At 40.2% G+C, this 15,486-nt stretch overlaps 1 protein-coding gene across 9 annotated transcripts in view; it reads left to right on the forward strand.

The window, feature by feature from the left end:
* Positions 1 to 15,486, forward strand: part of Fam13b (family with sequence similarity 13 member B) — a 77,100-nt gene that overhangs the window by 45,777 nt on the left and 15,837 nt on the right. For 5 of the 9 annotated variants that reach the window (XM_034517642.1, XM_034517639.2, XM_034517641.2 and 2 more), the window contains 4 exons: positions 5,532 to 5,599; positions 7,715 to 7,763; positions 8,654 to 8,801; positions 12,853 to 13,063. In XM_034517642.1, the coding sequence (XP_034373533.1) occupies positions 5,532 to 5,599; positions 7,715 to 7,763; positions 8,654 to 8,801; positions 12,853 to 13,063 (476 nt within the window). Of the gene's footprint in view, positions 1 to 5,531; positions 5,600 to 7,714; positions 7,764 to 8,653; positions 8,802 to 11,514; positions 11,581 to 12,852; positions 13,064 to 15,486 lie in introns of all 9 variants that reach the window. The other 4 variants (XM_076912839.1, XM_076912840.1, XM_034517643.2 and 1 more) reach the window with 1 other exon arrangement.

Genomic DNA, 15,486 nt, shown 5'->3' on the forward strand with positions numbered 1-15,486 from the left:
GACTCTTCAAAAGAAGTAACCAGCCAGAATACTGACGTAGAAATAGGTAGGTGGAGATGGGAAAATGTAAGCAAGGTGGAAGCACCAATTACGGATGGTTAAGGAGCAGGCAGAGAATAGAGGAATGAATGGAAATACCTCTCAAGCCTTAATTAGCTCCTGGCAGTCAGCTCTGACACCATTGGTATGATAACCATACCAACTATTTAAATGTAAAAAATAAAACTATAGGTCTGAGAATAGAGTTTGATAGACTGCTTGCTTAGAATGCACAGAGCTTCTTTCAGTCTTTCTCTAATTCAGCCACAGGGGTCAGCAGCTTCTGTCCATTGGTTGGTGCAAATATCAGCATTTGACTCTTTTGAGACCCTGTAGGAGGACCAGGAATCTCAATCTGGACCCCTGAGGTCTCTCAAACTCTGAACCACCAAAAAGGCAGCATACATCAGCTGATATAAGGCCCCCAACATATATACAGTAGAGGATTGCTGGATCTGTGTTTAATCAGAGATGATGCACCTAACCCTCAAGAGACTGGAGGCCCCAGGGACTTTAGAGGTCAGGTGGGGTGGGGGTTGGCGGGTGGGGACAACCTCATGGAGACAGGGTGATGGGGTAGGTTGGAGGTATGGGATGTGGAACAGTCAGAGGGTGGATGGGGGTGGGTGGGGGTGGGAATAGTAGAAAAAAGATAAGACTGCACAGAGTCCTTTGTTTATTCCCAGAACCACAAAAACTCTACAGTGGTGTACCTGTAATTCTAGTCCTCAGGGGCAAAGTCATTCTTGGCTATGTAGTGAGATTTAGGCTAGCCTAGGATACATGAGACACTGTCACAGAGAAACAAAAGGACTACATAGCCAAGTGTGGTCGCACACACCTGTGATCCCAGAACTTGAGAGGCTGGGCCAGTGGGGATTGCCAGGAATTTGAAGCTAGCCTGGGCTATGCACTGAGTTCTAGAATAGCCTGGACTAGAGTAAGACCTTTTCTCAAAAATAACAACAGGGGCTGGTGAGATGAGAGCTCAGTGGTTAATAGCACTTAAGCCTTTCCTAAGGACTGAAGGTTAGTAGTATCACACACCTGGGCACAGTTGTCCATAAAACTGGTACTCCAGGAGTCTAACTCTCTCAGCCTGCAAGAGCCCCAGGCACAGATGTCTTGAACATACACACACAAAGGCAAAACATGGTTTTAAATTAGTGTGTGTGTGTGTGTGTGTGTGTGTGTGTGTGTACACATGCCACAGCATACTTGTGGAGATCATAGAACAAGCATGGAGACCTGAGTTTTGATCTTCAAAACCTAAACATTAAAAAAACAAAAAACAAAACAAAACAACAACAACAAAAATTCCCAGCACTGGGGAAGCAGAGACTTGGTTTTCTCTTCTAAATTAGGTAATTAGGCTTGGCTACAAGTGCTGGCCATCTTGCCATCCCTGTGTAAGTTTTCTTAAAGAGGAGAAAGTTGGTTTATGATTGGAGAGGCAGGAAGGCCTTTCTGCTGAAGGTGCTTCTCATGATTTCCCCTTGCCACCCGAGCTCTCTAGCTGAAGGGCGAGGTGAGACCCAGAGTGCCATAAGTCCCCATGGAGAACTGATAAAAAGGCTCATGAGGAGGAAGGAAGACAGTAACTTACTTCACAGAAAAACGAGCAAGTTGCCCATGTGTTGCTTTTTTTCTTTTCTTAATTTTTTTTTTTTGAGACAGATCTTATAGTTCTCAAGTACTAATATTACAGGTGTGTACCTCTACAGATGGTTCTGGCCATGAGAATAGTTTTCATGTCATTTTTCTCTGTGTGTGCATGTGTACATGCCAGGGGACAACTTTTAATGTCCCCATAGAGTTGGTCTGTTTCTTTTGAGACAGCACATCTAACAGACTAGACTGGCTGGCCAGGGAGTGACAGGGACACAGAGGGACACACTTGTCTCTGCCTCCCAAGGGGTGCTGCTTGTTGTTTAGGTGAGGGTTTTGGAGATCAAAACTTAGGTCCTCATGCTTTCAAGGCAAGCACTTTACTGACTACTCTTTTCAGCCCTTACTTTTCTTTTGTATTGCTTCTAATTGCCTTTTTATTTATTACTTCAGTAATTGAAAAGCATATTTAAAAGTTGTGCCTAGTGACTCATACATAATCTCAGGGTGGTGCTGAGGCAGGAAGATCACAACTAAGTTGGCCTACACTACATACAAAGCAAGAGTGATGTCAGTTTGGGGGAATATAGCCATACCTTTCTCCAACTAAATAAACTTAGGGTTGGCGTGGTGATTTGAATGAGAATGGCCTTCATAAGCCCATATGTTTGAATATTTTGTCCCTGCTTAGGAAGGGTTAGGAGGTATGGCCTTGTTGAAGGATGTGTCACTGGACTGGATAGCCCACACCATTCCCAGTTAGCTCTCTGCTAACTTAACTTGTGTTAAGCTCTCAGCTGTTGCTACAGCTCCATGCCTGCTTGCCTGCTGCCCAGTTCCCCACCCTGATGGCTATGGACTCCAAGTTGCCTTGGTCATGGTGTTTTGTCACAGAAGTAGAAAAGTAATTAAGATAGCTGGGGTGTGGCTATTGGCAAAGTACTTGCCTAACTTCAGAGGGTCCAGCACCCCTTACTTCCCCCACCCCCATAAAATCAAAATAAAACAGTTGCACAGAGCTAGGCATGGTGTCACATGTAGCACTCTTGAAATGGGGCATCTATAGTTGGAGGCTAATGTAGTTTAGGCCTTGTTTTAAAGAAAGAGACACACATTGTTTCAGGTATTTCAAAGTAAAAGTATAGATTAAATGAGAATTGGTGACAGGATAGGTTTGCTTGTTTTTATAGTGAAGGTTTCTAGATTTTCTGATAATCATACTTCTCCCCCACAAGTCAGGGTTTTTATGTTGTAGCCCTGGCTGTTCTGGAATTTATTATGTAGACCAGGCTAGCCTCAAACTCATAAAGATCTGCCTGCTTCTGCCTCATCAGTATTGGAATAATATGCCACTATGTCCAGCATAATCTATTTTTTAAATTCTTTCTTAAAAACTAAGGCATGAAATACTGGATTTTTTTTTCATGTGCCTAGTGGTGTGAGAGCAGAGAGTAAACTGCTTTGAGAGGTATGGGGCAAGCCTCGGGTGGAAGGAGCAGGAGCTTTGTTTGTGTGGATACTCCTGTGGGATGTGCAGTGGAGTCACTCTGGTAACAAAAGGAAAGCCTGGAGCTTTTTTCCTTCTGGGCTGGGTGCTGGTATAGAATGCTGGCTGGTTACTAGGGTGGTTACCATCTACTGTCTGGTTGTGGGCGGGGGCTTATCGGCTGTCATCCTTTGTCTGCTGTGAAATCTGGGTTTCTGAGGCTTGCCGTGGCTATTTTTCTTTCGTGTTGGATCTGTATTTGCTTTCCCATCGTGCTGATTCTCAGCAGGGATCTGTCAGCTCTAGGTAGAATCCTAGTTTGTCCTGCTTCTTCAGGTTTTCACCTAATAATACATAGAAACTTTGAGAATGTAATCTACATTCCTAATAACTTTTGATTTTTAGATCATTGGTTCTCTCACACTGAATTTCTTTATCTTTTAAAAATAAAACTTATTAAAAATCTTACAGTTTTAAAAATATGGGTATACCAGTGTTTATCATCATAGAAGTAAAATTAACTTTAAAATAATAAATAAATAAATAAATGTATTCATAATTATTTTTTCATTAATTTTGTTTTATGTGTATGGGTTTTGCCCACCAGCCTGTCTGAATGTATATGCACCACATGTGTGAAGTTTTTTTCTTAGAGGCCAGAAGAAGATGTCAAGTCCTCTGGAACTGGAATTAGAGTTGTGCCGTATGGATGCTGGGGAGTGAACCCTGGCCCTTTCTTTGCAAGAGTACAAAAGCTCCTAACCACTGAGCCACCTCTTTAGCCCCCCTATTCATGATAATATTAATGGGATTATTTTCTTTTCTCTCCTTTCTTCCCTTACTCTATCTTTGAAGCACTCCCTCTTTGTTACCCAATGTGCCTTGAATCTATTCCCAGCTTTAGTCTGTTATCCTCTAAATAGTTGGGGCTATGGGTTTCATCATGTTTGACTGGAGCCTTCTATCCAAGTTTGTGTGAGTTGCACGTGTGCATATGCATGTGGTGGTCAAAGGTTGACATCAGGTCTCCTCCTTATCACTCTCTGCCTTATTATTTGAGACAGAGATTCTTCCTGAACCAGAAGCTTGGCACTTTGGTAGATTTAGAAGCCAGTAAGTCCCATGGATCCTCTCGTCTCAGCCTCCCCAGTGCTGGGGCTGGCTTGTTATGTAGGTGCTTGGGTCTTCATGCTTGTAGAGACGCACTCTGTTGGCTAAGCTCTTTCCCTAGATACCACTGTAAAAAAAAAAAAAAAAGCTGGTCTCTTAAAAGGTTTTAATTTGGGGGGTTTCATTGATTTTATGTTTGTAAATACAATTAATGCCTGCTTAGAGGACAGGTGGAGGAGTCTCACTTGCTTTTTGTTTCAGTACACTGCTGTGGATTTGGCTGAATGGAGAGTAGCAAATAGTTCAACCTCGTGGAGATATGTAGTTGGAAATGTAGCTTCTAAAGAGTCTAAGAAGGTTGGCAAGAGGGATTAGTGGATAGAATTGCATGCCATACAAGCCTGTCCGGTACCTAGAACCCACAGAGGAGGGAAAGAACCAATTCCTGAAAGTTGTCCTCTGATCTATATACATGCAAGCACATACTAATAATAAATAATTTTAAAAAAAGAATTGAAGTTTTTGTTGATTTTAAAGATTATAAAAAATGTGAAAATGTTTATACACTTTGTAGTAATTTTGAAGGGATTTGTATTGTATTTGGGAGGTTTTTATTTTATTCATTTATATAGCCTAGGCTTGTTTATAGCTTAGAATGAGCTCAAACTTTGAGTCTAATTGCCTCTGCCATTTGGATGTTGAGATTACAGGCATCTGCCATCACACTTGGTTTTCTTGTCAGCGGTAGTATTAATAGATTCATTGAAAAGTAGGTTGTTCTGTGCTTCTGAGGCTCAAGTGCCCTCTTCAAGCTCCTCCATAAAAGAAGTTATTTTAAATATACCCAGGCCAGAAGCTTTCCTATACTAGGCGGTTGCTGTACCACTGAACCATACCTATAGTTCAGAACTGTAATTTTTAAAGGAGAGAATTTTTTTTCCCCAAGACAGGGTTTTTCTGTGTAGCCTTGGTAGCTATTCTGGAACTCACTCTGTAGACCAGGCTGGCCTTGAACTCACAGAATTCTGCGTGCCTCCACTTCCCATGCTGTGATTAAAGTTCTGTACTACCACTGCCTGGCCAAAAGAGAATTCGAAGGAAAGAGGATACTAGTGATTATTACTTATAAGGAGAGAAAACCAGCGCCCCTGCAAACACTTAATGTTTCAGATTTTGAAGGAGGGTAAACTTTGTGTAAAGAACTGCTCTAATGTCCTAATCTAGATTGGCATCTTTCTCTGACGAATGAGTGTGGGAACTGATGAACAGTGGTGTATTCTTTTGTCAGTCTGTAGGTATACTGTTAGAGCCTTGTAGTGACCACGGGGATAGTGAAGATGGCTGTCCTGAGAGGAGGTAAGCCTTTTTTGTTGTTGATAAATTGTTTTGAGAATTGGAACAACCTCTTCACAGATTTTTGATTGAAAGTTTTGGGTGAATCTATACATTATAAGGCACAGTTTGGTAAAAAGAAAATGAGGCTTCTTCAGTTTTAATGGTAGATAGAGAGATATTAAGAGCCACAAATATTTAGTTTCCTAGCCACAGACAAACATTAGTTACGGACGTATTCAGAGAGAACACAGTGTTTTTAGAGATAATAAAAACTTTGATTTATAGAACAATTCGAATTTAATACTGTAAACAGGCTCATTAGTGAGTTAATTGATTGTCTGGGAACTGTGGCCAGCCAACCAAAAATTTATAAACTACGTGCTTCGATATTAAGTGTGGGATGTTTTTGCTCCCTGCTACTCATCCTCAGTGTCCAAGGATAATCTTTCTATTTAGGGCTTGTTCACCCCATCCATATTAACATGTCTGAGACAGTGAGATCCACTAATGTAGTGTCTCCTCAGATACAGTCCCTTTGAGTCAGTGGATAGAAGTTTTTCCCATCACTTGGGTCTTGCTGCCCTTTGCATCATTCTTTCAGAAGCCGCCAATATGTAAATTTTCATAGTCTTAACAAAGGTGACACTCAGTAATGAAGGCTCTGAAACTTCATTTCTGGTTTGCTGAGAGCCTGTTGGTCAGGTAATGTTTTCATGCTGTTGTCTTTTGAGTAAAAACCTGTTGTTGGAGGGTAAGTAAATTCTTTGGAGCCGTGTCTCTGGAGTGTCCTCATACTCTGAAGGTCCACAGTTTTCCTGCTTACAGCAGTTCCTTGTGCTTCCTTTCAGGAGGCAGGACTGATCCTCTTCCAGCCCAGGGAGTTTTGGAGCTATGGGCTGAAGATATAAGATTAACAGGCATCCCAGAAAGATGACATCGGGATATGGTAGAGCAATAAGTATCTATTTAGTGAGGACCCAGTCTTTTCGGAACACTCTTTTCTCTTCCTTGTGTCTAGGTTAGCAAACTTGTTGTAGATCCAGAGTACTTTGTCTAGGTGGATTGCATTTTGCATGGTTAATACTCAACGTTTTTCGGATTAAGATGTCTTTCAGAGTAAGTCTTTGAGAGCAAATCTAATTTATCCTACTGCCATTTGCTCTCAGCCTAAATGAAAAGATGTTGAAGAAGCCTGGTGGTGGTGGTGCACACCTTTAGCCCAGCACTTGTGAGGCAGGGGTGGGTGGAAAAGACTGCAGCCTGCTTTATAGAGCTAGTCCCAAGATAGCCAGGGGTTACACAAAAAAACCCTGTCTTGATACCCCCCCTCAGTCCCCCCCCCCCCAAAGAAGGCCTTGAACCTTTCAGGGACTTTAGTTTATTTCTCAGGCCACTGAGGGTAAGATACTTGCATGTAAAGAGATAACCTCTTGTGTTTAAATCAAGGCTTGTTTTCCAAGTGCTCACCACTTTTATGACCACTTAAAGAGGCACTTAGGTATATGTATTTTAAATTAGCACAGATCTATTTGAGGAGAATTTCCTATTGTGGGCATCAGTAACAGTTGCTTTGTTTACTGGCCAAAGAGGTTGTCTGTGACAGCTTACAACATGATTATTAAATAGAGGTTCATTTTCTGGGGACCTACAAGGTGAATTAAGCTCCCCCCCCCTAATGTAACACTGGATTGCAGCATACACTTGTGATAGTGCTCAGCCTTAAAGGACAGTGCAAAACTCCCTTAAAGATCTTTGCATGGATAGAATAAGCCTGGTGGTTAAAACTAATATTTACTTTATGGATTTCTTTTTCTAATATCAGTTCTCACTGGCTGCTGTAATTGGTTTTTAATTTTCCTTTCATAAAGATTTTTATTTTGGGGGTAGTTTATGTGGGGAAGGAGTGGTAGAGAACATTACTTTCTAAACCTGAAGTGAGTCTGTGGATCTTTTCAGTATTGTGTGATTTTTCAGATATAGGGCTCCAAAGAATGGGCATATGTCCTATTGGTAACTTTTTCCTCTCAAATTTTAAGTGCTAATTATACTGGGGAAGAGAAGAAAGAATCTAGGTAATAAGTAATAAAAATAACCTTCCATTCTTTATATGCTAATAACTCTATTTGTGTTTTTTAGGAAGGAATATTTATTATGTGACAGTGATAAATTGCCACACTTGATTCTGGTAAGAACTATCTTTATGTTATAGTTCTTAAAAATGTTACTTAATGTGCTGGTTAGTATATCTGGCCTTTAGGTTTTTGTTGTTGTTGTTAATTAAAGATTTATTTATTTATTTTATTCATATAAGTATACTGGAGCTGTCTTCAGACACACCAGAAGAAGGCACCAGATCCTGTTACTGATGGTTACAGGGAATTGAACTCAGGACCTCTGGAAAAGCAGTAGTTGGTGCTCTTAACCACAAGCTATTTCTCCAGCCGTGGCCTTTAGTTCTTATATTGGATAAGTTAAAAGTTAAGCAGTAATTAATGTGGTTATAAAATTATGGGTTATGAAAGTACTTTCCTACATTTGAGACCCAAATTTAGTTTTCTAATAAAACATTATAAAGTGTAAATTTACCATTGAGTGTAGTTTGCTCGGGGCTTTAACCATTAAGAACAGTGACTGCTCTGCTTTTTTAGTGGTCCTGAGTTCAATCCCCAGCAACTACATGGTGGTTTATAACTGTCTATTCATAGGATTCAATGTCATCATCTTTCTGTTGTGCACAAGCAAACAAAGCACTCATATACATAAAATTCATAAACAAACCTTTCTAGACCTGGGTTTGATTCCCATCACCCATATGGTATCTCGTAACCATCTGTAACCAGTCTCAGAGGATCTGATGACCTCTTCTGGCCTCATTGGGCATTAGGCATGTATGTGGTACACATAATATATGTGCAAGCAAAACCCCCTCCCCTATGTACAAATAAGTAGATATTGGACAGTTGGTTTTGTTGTCCCAGTAATGAAAAATACATAGGCATATGTGTGTGCAGATTGTCTCTGAGCCAGTTGTGAAGAGTCATGGTTATAAAATGCATTCTTTATTTTAAAATACAGGATTCTAGTAGCAAGATACGTGATTTGAATGCCAACACTGAATCGGAAGTAACTGAAGGTCAGAATGTTGGTGTTCAAGGAGAAGCAGCATGTATACAAATTGCACATTTAGATCTGAAGAATGTTTCTGATGGTGATAAATGGGAAGGTAATTTTACCCAAGCATGTTAGTTTCCCAAATACTGTTATTTGTAACTGAAATAACCCAAAGCATGATAAGACTTTTGCCCTCTTCTGGACAGTGTTTATCATCCTGATCTGTTCTCTCTTCAAAAAAAAAAAAGAAGAAGTTTATTGTTTGTTTTGCTTTTCCCAAGTATACTAGTAGGGTAGTTCTCTCCTGAGTAGAACATAACTGGAGTATTAGCTTTGATGCTGCCAAAGAGTGCAGTGGCCCATGCCTGTGACCTCAGCATTTGGGAGAGCAAGATGAGCACGAGTTACAAAACCAGACCATCTCAGTACCCCACCTCCAATACACCTCTCTCAATTAAAGGTTAAAATTGATTAAAAATAAAAAGTGCCCTAGATTAGAATACAATAGGTTAATTGTTAAATCAGATGCCATCTCTTGGTCTTCAAAAGTTTAGTGTATTAAAGTTTTGATGATTTTACCAGTTTAAACAGGGTATTTAGCTACCTGATTATCATTAGCAACAGGTTTCTGTTTTTCATTCTTCACTGGTACTTCTAAGCAAAGATTGTACTATGTAGATTGAGAAAGTATTTTGGGGAGTAGTTAAAATTTCTTAAAACTTAGCAAATTTACACTGAAAGTTTTTGGTAAAGGTTTTACATTAAAAATACCATAAATTGTAAACAAATATGGGATGTACGTGAACTATTTACATGCTAAAGTATTTACTTGGGAAAAACACCCAAGAATCTATTATTTCCTTGGAATTCCATAAGAAGATGGCTGATGGAAGTGGATAACTACTGTAACAAATGTGGTACAGGGTCAGTGGTACCTGACCTCTACCAGCACTGTGGGCTGTATTGTTATCAACTGTAAAGTAAGATGTTGGAGAAGGGAAAAACTAACAGCCAGTTTAGATCTGTGAATCTGCCAGCCATCAACCTTCCTAAGAAAAGAAAATGAGACAACTTAGGAGTCCTAAGCCTAGTTTCTATTCTGTGGCTAGAGCCCCCCCAGGATTGTGTCTTGGCGAGTTATTTGATGACACACAGTGGCAATAACCAGAGGAATCGCAGTGCCGGTGCCCTGAGTTGCTTTGCCATCTGACCATAGTTTTAATGTGTAAGACTTTTTGATGTTGTTCTTGATTTTTAATCTAACGTCCAGCCATGCTTTAAAAGTTTTTAGCAAATCCTTGTCTGTGCCCATCTTTACTGTGACCCTTCCCCATCCATAACCATTCTAGGTGTCTGTCTTTGCCATGTGCAGTGGCATATTGTGAGCCTAGCTTCAACTAAGTGAAGTTGGTTCTGTTTGACTTATTCAGAACTCTTAGAATTAATGCAGAAGCTCCCTTGAGTTAGGAGATGTTAGTGTACTGGTGACAGTGAAGATCACATGTCCTGGATGTGGAAAGGAAAGGAAACAGTAGAAAGGCACAGTGGTCAAAAGAGCATCCCTGGGAACCTTGGTAAGAATGGAGTCTCTGAACATGAGGATTAGGATACTTTTGTCTCTTCTAGTGGGAGATGCAAATAAATAACCACTTATGATCTCTGACTGTAGGCTCTGGCCCTGTGTTAAACACAAAAGAATGAACAATTTCCACAGTTTGGAGAGACTGGTCTCTATAGCTTGAGCTTTCTAGAGGTTGTCCAAGGAGAACCTGATGCTGGACATCCCCCCTGGTCAAGATTCCTCTTGTCAGAGGAAAGGAGAGGCCCTGCTTCTGCTCGTCAGTGCCTCCTCCCCACAACCAGTCATGATAAGTCCATGTAGGTCTCTCTCTTTCCAGAAGTGGGTGGGGTCAGTGATCTTCAAAATCTCTGTGCTAGTGGACAGATGAGTGAACTTCCTAGCCCTGAGAGAGAAGGGTTGTCATTAATGTTATTCTAACTTTGTCGCAAATGTAAATATCGATTTTTTTTATAATTAGGTGTTAGAATATTTTTTTAAAATCTCAAGATAATAGCTTTCTTTAGACTTTATGTACTTTGAAATCTGTAGATATATATTGTTTGTTTGATATGACTCTAATAGAGAAGGGGGGACGATTCCACAAATTCCGGCCCTCTTTACTCTTCCCTAGCAAGTGAGGCTTTATTTTTTTTTCTCGAAGGGTAGTTAGCAGAACACAGTCAGCAAGCAGTTTCTATATCCCTACCACAGCCAATATGAATTTGTAGTAGCTGTTTAAAGAGTCTTAATGAAGGTTGACATCATCTTTCCCTCAGTTTTTCTGCTAATAACTTTGGGATGACATACAATAACAATATTTTTATGAAGGATGAACAAAAGGGAAACTTTTCTCTGTTTCTTTTCTCTTTTTGGTCCTGGGATTTCACCTAGAGCCTTCAAGATGCAGGAAGCACTCCACCATTTAGCAACACCACCCTCAGCCCTCTAAGGGAGCTGTTTTTTCTTTCTGTCAACCATACTAAAAGGCTTCACACATACGTGGTTGTGATGGTTTGGCTCATCCACCTTGTATCTGAATTTAAGTAACAATCAGTTTTGAGTTTGCCTTACTTGCTGAAATAGAAATATATGTTTGCTTAAAGTTTGTTATTGGTCATTTCTTTGAAGCAGGTTTTGAGCTGAATTCCTGGCTGGTCCTGGGGAAATGCTTTTGTGCCCTTGGCGTTGTGTTATGTGTATGGTTTGTTCTTCCTGGTCTGTGTGTTCACTTTAGTATTTTTGCCATTTTTTTCCATTTTATTAGCGTCATGCCTTATCACTTTCCCCCTCATTGATTTCAAAACAATGCATCTGCAGAGAGATGGGGAGGGTAAGTACGCCTCGCCACGGCTCAGCTCTGCTTTTCCTTTGTGGTTCACTTGGTTTGTCTTTTATTAGCCCTTCTCCTGCTGTCCCCAAAGGAAACTTTTGTGTTAAAAATGCAGAAAAAGGTTTTTGTGATTTCTTTTTTTAAAACATTAAAATTTCTCATAAAATGTTCATTATTAGTATATCTGCTGGGACACAGGTACAAGGGTTGCTTTGAAATCACTGTATTGTCGTTGAGTTTATTGTGGGATTTCATACTTGTTACCCTAGTTTTAGTCAATGAAAATGATCTAGGCCTCAAAGACAAGGTAAATTATTTTCTAAAAACTATTAAAAGATAATGCTTAACTGCCTAATACATAGCATTAAACTAAATTGCTGAGTGGCTATCTTGATTATTGTATAAAGAAAAATACAACTTTTTAAATTTTAATACTGTTAATACAATGTTCCATTTGTTTTTGCTTTTGCAATAGCTATCTCAATCAAGATTTAAATTTTATTTATTTATTTATTTTATTTCTAAGTCTAAGATGTATCTAGAAGCTCTTCTCTCCCATACTCCAGTGATGCTTAAAATCAATGTTGTATTTGTCATATGTTTATGGATGGTGTGTATGAGAAGAGATCTGTTATTAACGTGGCTTCAGTGGAGAGTAGGCAGTGTGCTGAAGGAGAACCAGAGCTGTTTCATTTCATTTAAATACTGTTGTGGGATTAAAGTTTGTGTGTCTCATTCATAGGAACCTAATAACAGGAAATCACTAATATTATTTTAATGTTAACAATTAACATTATTTCTTATTATTTAACATGTTGTGGACAGGCTGAAGTTAACTCCTCATTTGGAATATTAGAATTCTCACGGCATTAGCTCCGTTTCTTAGTATTCTGTGTAGTGTAGGGAAAACTTTCATATTTCAATATAGCCAGCCACCATCTGATAGTGAGACAGTTTGTTCACTGTTCACTTGTATTTGAAAAAGTGTTTTTCTGTATGTCACCTTTAGAATACTGAGTTAGGATTATGTTATATAACATCTTAAGAATTAAATTTAAGAAAGTTAATAGTGTCCTTTTTTGCTTTTGTTACTGGGTTTAGGCATTTAAGTGGTATTTCTTAGTGAATATGAAGAATGTAGAAGCAGCAGGCATTATGACTATGATAGTATTTGTTGCTTTGATGTTTTTTCCCTACTGTATATAAAATGAACCCACTCTACAGTGAGGTAGGCTCAAGACCCCCATAATCTTCTTGTGTTTTGTTTCACAGAGCCGTTTCCTGCATTTAAGTCTTGGCAGGAAGACTCTGAGTCTGGAGAAGCTCAGCTGTCTCCACAGGCTGCAAGGATGACTCACCATCCCCTGGGAGAGGACTGCCCTCCAGTATTATCCCATCGTAGTTTAGATTTTGGGCAAAGCCAACGTTTCCTACATGATCCAGAAGCATTGGATTTCTCGTCAAAGGCACTTTCCTTCACTAGGTATGTGATCCCTTGTATTTGAGAGGAAGTTCTTACTCTGTACACAAATCCTTTCAGACCTGTAACTGAAATTTGTCTCTCCATTTGCCTGCTATTGAATTTTGAATTTATTGAGGTTATGTAGTACTTGGGGTTTACTGTTAGACTGTGGGTGTTTCCTGTGGTTTAGCCCTCATGTATTCACTAATAATTGGAGTGCAGAACTCTGAAAGGGAGAAGCTGACTAGTTTGTATTGCACTAATTGTAACTTATTTTAATTGAGATATAGTGGTTCTGGTATCTTCTTGTAGCATCGTAGAATGCACATACATTCTAGAAGGCGCTGCCATGCCTCTGAGTGGACTTGAGTGCCTACTGCCAAGTGGATCTCTGACCTCTACATTCTGTGTGTATGTCAGGGCCTGGGGTGGGGTGGGGAAGGATACAAAAAGAAAATGCAAGAAAGAAAAACAACAGAAAAAATCCATGAAATGTCCAAACTGTCAGAGGCACAGAGAACTTTTGTGAAAAGGGGACTGTTGTCCCTCCTGTAGAGTCCCATGCCTTCATTCATTTAGTTCAGCAGTTCTAAGACAGATTCTGCTGGAATGCCTTTTTCAGCTTATGAAGTTGGAACAGTATCAAGAAACCAGAGTTTGCTAAGAACCAACACCACAGCTTGTCACTCATACTTCACAAATTAATTTTGCTGTTGAAAATGGAATCTGATTGCTTTTATTCAGATAAGTTTAAAATGTGTTACTATTAAAATGTGTCTTTATGATGTTGTGTTGGGGATAGAGCTCTCGTGACATGACAGGAGTGTGAAAGGGAGAGGACAACTTAGTAGAGTCAGTCCCTTGCCTTCCACCATGACTTGGGGTCTGCCTGTTACACTCAGGTCATTAGGCTTGCACAATAAATACCCTTGTCTGTTGATCATTGCACCATTCCGGGAAACTTTTGTTTGCTGGTCAGAGAAGATAGACACTTGATGGTGCACATGAAGAACAGACACTAATGGCTATTAACCTCTTCCAAAGAATGCCTTCAAATGAAGAGAGGCAAGCTTCAGAGTTGCTGCTGCATCTTTAGGAAATTTGAGTAGCCATAGGTTGAAACTTAACATAGTCTATAATAAAGACAGCATTTTCCTTGGGCTGAGGAAGACTTTTTGGGATGTGAACAAGTTGAGTCATCAGACCGTGGAGCCTGTTATCCATATCTCATAAATAGAAAGGCTCATTCTAGGCACCCCAGTGCTTCTGGGTGTACCTCCATTCTGAGGTAGGAGCTCCCCCAGGTGGCTGACCTGGATACATACTGTACTAAGGAATAAAGAACTGGACAGATACTAAAAACACAGACAGCTCTCAGCGGCCTCTTATCACGGGCTGGCAGGCAGTAGTAGCCCTGATAGGCTCAGCAGCATGACCAGATACTTTTAGGTTAACTTTCTCAAAGTAAGATTCAAGTTATATAAGAACTTTAAAATATTTGCACAAGCCAGGAGGTGGTGGCTCATACCTTGAGTCATAGCACTAGGGAGGAAGAGGCAGGTTGATGTCTGAGTTTGAGGCCCTGGTTTATAGAGCAAGTTTCAGGACAGACAGGGCTACACAGAGAAAAAACTTGCATAGGTAAAATGACTACAAACAAGTACTGTGGTTAATAAAAGCAGCTTGCTTTTCAGAAATTTAAAAATTTTTGTTTATTTAGAGACAGAGTTTTGTCTACCCCAAGTATTTCCAGAGTTCAAAGATAACAAGCATGCATGCTGTGCTGTCTCGGCCCGAGCAAAATGTTGAGGCCCGGGCTGCCCCGCATTTGGCGGCCACTGTATCCCGGCCCAAACTGCCGCTCTGGTTTGGGGTCAGGGTTCAGCAAGAGCGAGAGTAAGGACAGACTTGAAGAATGGAGACCAGACAGAGTGTGTTTCAATCTCGTTTATTCTTCATTCTCTCTTCCTAGTCCAAGTCCCAAGTCTTGAGTTCCTAGTGCCTCCAAGTTCCAAGTTACTTCTTCCAAGTGCCTGCTACCTAATGCCTAATTCCTATTCCAAGTTGTACTCTCTGAAGTGTCTGATTCTCTCCTCTGCCTCTGCCTTTTATATGTCTCACTTCTAAGCCATGCCTTTTGGTCACACCTTTAATCATGCCCTTAGGTCTTGTCTCTAAATCTGATCTCTACACTTCTAAACCATACTCTTAAATTACACACCTTTAATCTCACACACCCAAGGTATCTAAACCAAGATTATTGGAGTGTGCTCAGCTGTTGTAGGCTATTGTAATCCAAGTCTCACGTCAGGGTATATGGCTCAAGATGGCTGCAAAGCGGATAGCCGCTTTCTGCTAAAGTTGGCCCCCAACACTGTGCCTGGTTTATATGGTGTTGAGGGTCAAACAGAAGGTTCCTTATATGCCAGGAAAGCACTATACCA

Source organism: Arvicanthis niloticus, chromosome 14 (genome assembly GCF_011762505.2).
Source record: "Arvicanthis niloticus isolate mArvNil1 chromosome 14, mArvNil1.pat.X, whole genome shotgun sequence".
In the NCBI taxonomy this organism is placed as follows: Eukaryota; Metazoa; Chordata; class Mammalia; order Rodentia; family Muridae; genus Arvicanthis; species Arvicanthis niloticus.